Raw genomic sequence first — 2,760 nt, 5'->3', positions numbered from 1 at the left:
CCTAGATTCATTTGTTTAAAAGTTATTGACCAAAGTTTAAGTTGGGTACATTTGCAAAACTGGGCAAACTCCAAGGTCAAGCTCAAAAGGTCAAATATGATGGTGCCCAAGAAAAGATCTTGTCACAAGGAATACACGTGTGAAATATAAAAGCCATAGCTCCAGCAATCAAAAGTTATGGGCGAGGTTAAAGGTTTTGCGGACAAACAGACGGACGGACAGGGTAAAAACTAAATGCCCCCGAATCTTCAATTACATGGGCATAAATACTATAAATGATACACAGTTTTAAAATTATTTTAATCTGGTACAGACCTTGATTTATCTTGCCTTTGGATGCATCTTCTTCACACTGTTTTCTTGGTTCTTCTGTGTAAAGACGGTCACGGACAGGGTCCATTGTCTCATGTTTCAAAAAATCCACCTCTCTTTCATACTGGTTTCCATTGTTAAGGTATGTATCAATGTCAACGACTGCTGATCTGACAGTTGACCAGATTGTGTTGAATTCAGCATTGGAAAGGGCGAATCTGGGAGAATTGACACACTTTTTTCCGGCTATACGAATCCTCTCAATGTTGGCAGAGAGAGATCTATCAGTGGGGTCTGGATCACATCCCCATCCTCTCCTGTGTGGTTGTATGTTACAAATGTTTCTAAGTAGTGTGTACAATAAAGAAAAGTCCATGTCATCATAGTTTCCAGAATAAGGACCACGGGTAGCAAAAATAAGATTCCTTTGTGATGCCGTTGGATGGAAAAGAATGCTTCTCTTTTGATTCATGACACGTAGAAATGTTGACTGTGGTACGAGATGGTGTAAAACATCACGTAGTTGATCAGTGCATGGACCGAGGATAAGTCGATTCGCTCTGTTGGCATTTGTTGTCTCCACTGTAGACGAGTAACGGGAGGTTGCCATAGCATTAATGAAATGATTCCCTGAAAAATTTAAAATCAACTGAAATTCAACATGTAACAGTGATGGGGTCATTTATTTCATAAAATTATTTATTATATTTAAGAATTTTATTATTTCAGTTTTGCTTTATACAGTACGCAGTACAGTTAAGGCTACACATGAAGATAATATGGTAATGAGGTTTGACGTCATGACAGTTGCTCCGCCTAGATAGATCCATATAAGGAAATAGGGGAAGTTTCTAGTATGCCGGTCCCCAGAATCACGCGACTGCGCATGAGCGGTTATTTCCCTTGCCGTTGCTATGCACAATGTAAACAAACCGCCATTTTCTCCTCGCTTCAACAAAACGCATTCGATCGAGTGATTAGGTAATAATGAAATGCCGGTATCAAAAAAATAAAAACACTACTTACCTTAAATATCAAAATCATCCATGCTGTCATTAATATTTGGAGACAAAATAGGCAGCAGCACATGTCGTTGTTTCTTAGGCGATGTAGGTTTGTCGGAAGTAAGTTGAGGGATGAGAATTTGGGGGTTGTACACGGACTTTATAAGTTCTAGAAATTTTAGGAAAGGATCTGAGGAATCTTTTAAGTATTTTTTACGTATACAGTACTGGCTAAAATAAGTGTCATAGAGAGATTTAACAGTCCCGCTCACTGGCAGTGATTTTTTCAATGCTCTCCAAGTTGACTCGATCGTGTTTGTGTGTGCACCAGTGGTAGGGTCAACAAAATGCAGAGAATGGTTAACCTTTAAGTGATCGAATCCCTCCTGGTCGAGAATGTCATATGCTTTCCAGCAGTCAGATATAATAGTAGTTCCCGGTAAAATATTTTGTTTTATGATGCCGAGTAATGTTTCTCTCGAGCGATCTGTCATTGTCGTGAAAAAACACTTCTTTGATCCTCTCTCTATCCCTCCAAACACCCACACACCTTCAACTTTTCGTCCTTTATGAAATTTTCTCTTTCCAAATTTGCTCTCGTCTATCTCGACAACTTTCCCCTCTCCTCCTATTTTCTCAGATTCCTTTTCTAATACGCAGGTGCAAACCTCCCGTGCGAAATTGTACCAGTCTACGATGGTTTGACATGCAATTTCAAGTTCGTGTCTGACAAATAATTCACTTACTTGGTACACCCAAAAATAAGTAATTAAAAGAATTTTTTCCAGAGTTAATTTATGATTCTCGAACCAGCTCCCAACTCTCACGGACACTTTCTTGTGACATTTTTTGTTGGAGCATCTCCAAACATGTTCGTCTCTGGAATAACTAGAATCCTTCCTTAATCCAAATTTTCCCGTCTCACAACTTTTACATGTTTCCCCATTTAAATCAATCAGAACATTCAATCCAATTAACCACTGAATTAAACAAGTTAAATCGGCGCTTTTCTGGTAAATATCCTTTAATTTCACCGGCATTTCATACAATCAGCTGTTTCTGTTTACAAATTACGTCACATGCTAGTATGTATCAGTGACGAAAATCTCATGAATATTCATTTATTTCTACAGAACGCGCTCGAGACAACCTTCGAAGTTGACAACATTAAAAGTCGATTTTACAAGAAGCGTGTAGTTTTATTTCTGGATTATGTTTTACTTCGAATTTAAAAAACTGTGTTTAAAAACCAGTTTTTTAAACCTTATTTTTTACAAGGAATTCATTTCTGGGCTTATTTTTTGGCCTTTTTATTGATTTTTTTCGATCGCTCACGCGATCGCTTTATTATAATACACCGCCTTCGGCGGCACATATTTTAGCGCCATATTTATGGGGACCGGCATACTAGAAGTGTTCCGGAAATAGAGCTCAAAAAAGCTAT

The 2,760-nt window shown here is 38.2% G+C and overlaps 1 protein-coding gene across 1 annotated transcript; it reads right to left on the bottom strand.

Moving 5' to 3' along the window:
* Window positions 1-1,339: 1,339 nt before the first annotated feature.
* Window positions 1,340-2,356, bottom strand: LOC133199826 (uncharacterized). Its single transcript, XM_061335652.1, has one exon. It carries the CDS (start codon window positions 2,354-2,356, stop codon window positions 1,340-1,342), a length of 1,017 nt encoding a protein of 338 aa, XP_061191636.1.
* Between the last annotated feature and the right edge of the window lie 404 nt (window positions 2,357-2,760).

Source organism: Saccostrea echinata, unplaced genomic scaffold, assembly GCF_033153115.1.
Source record: "Saccostrea echinata isolate AGI-Se365-2 ecotype Australia unplaced genomic scaffold, CSIRO_AGI_Sech_v1 ptg000036l, whole genome shotgun sequence".
Classification (NCBI taxonomy): domain Eukaryota; kingdom Metazoa; phylum Mollusca; class Bivalvia; order Ostreida; family Ostreidae; genus Saccostrea; species Saccostrea echinata.
Note: the sequence above shows the minus strand (reverse complement) of the source record. Positions and strands in the feature narration are given on the sequence as shown.

Excerpts from the sequence above, each read along its gene's own strand:
- LOC133199826 (XM_061335652.1), bottom strand. The coding sequence starts at position 2,356 with ATGCCGGTGAAATTAAAGGATATTTACCAGAAAAGCGCCGATTTAACT.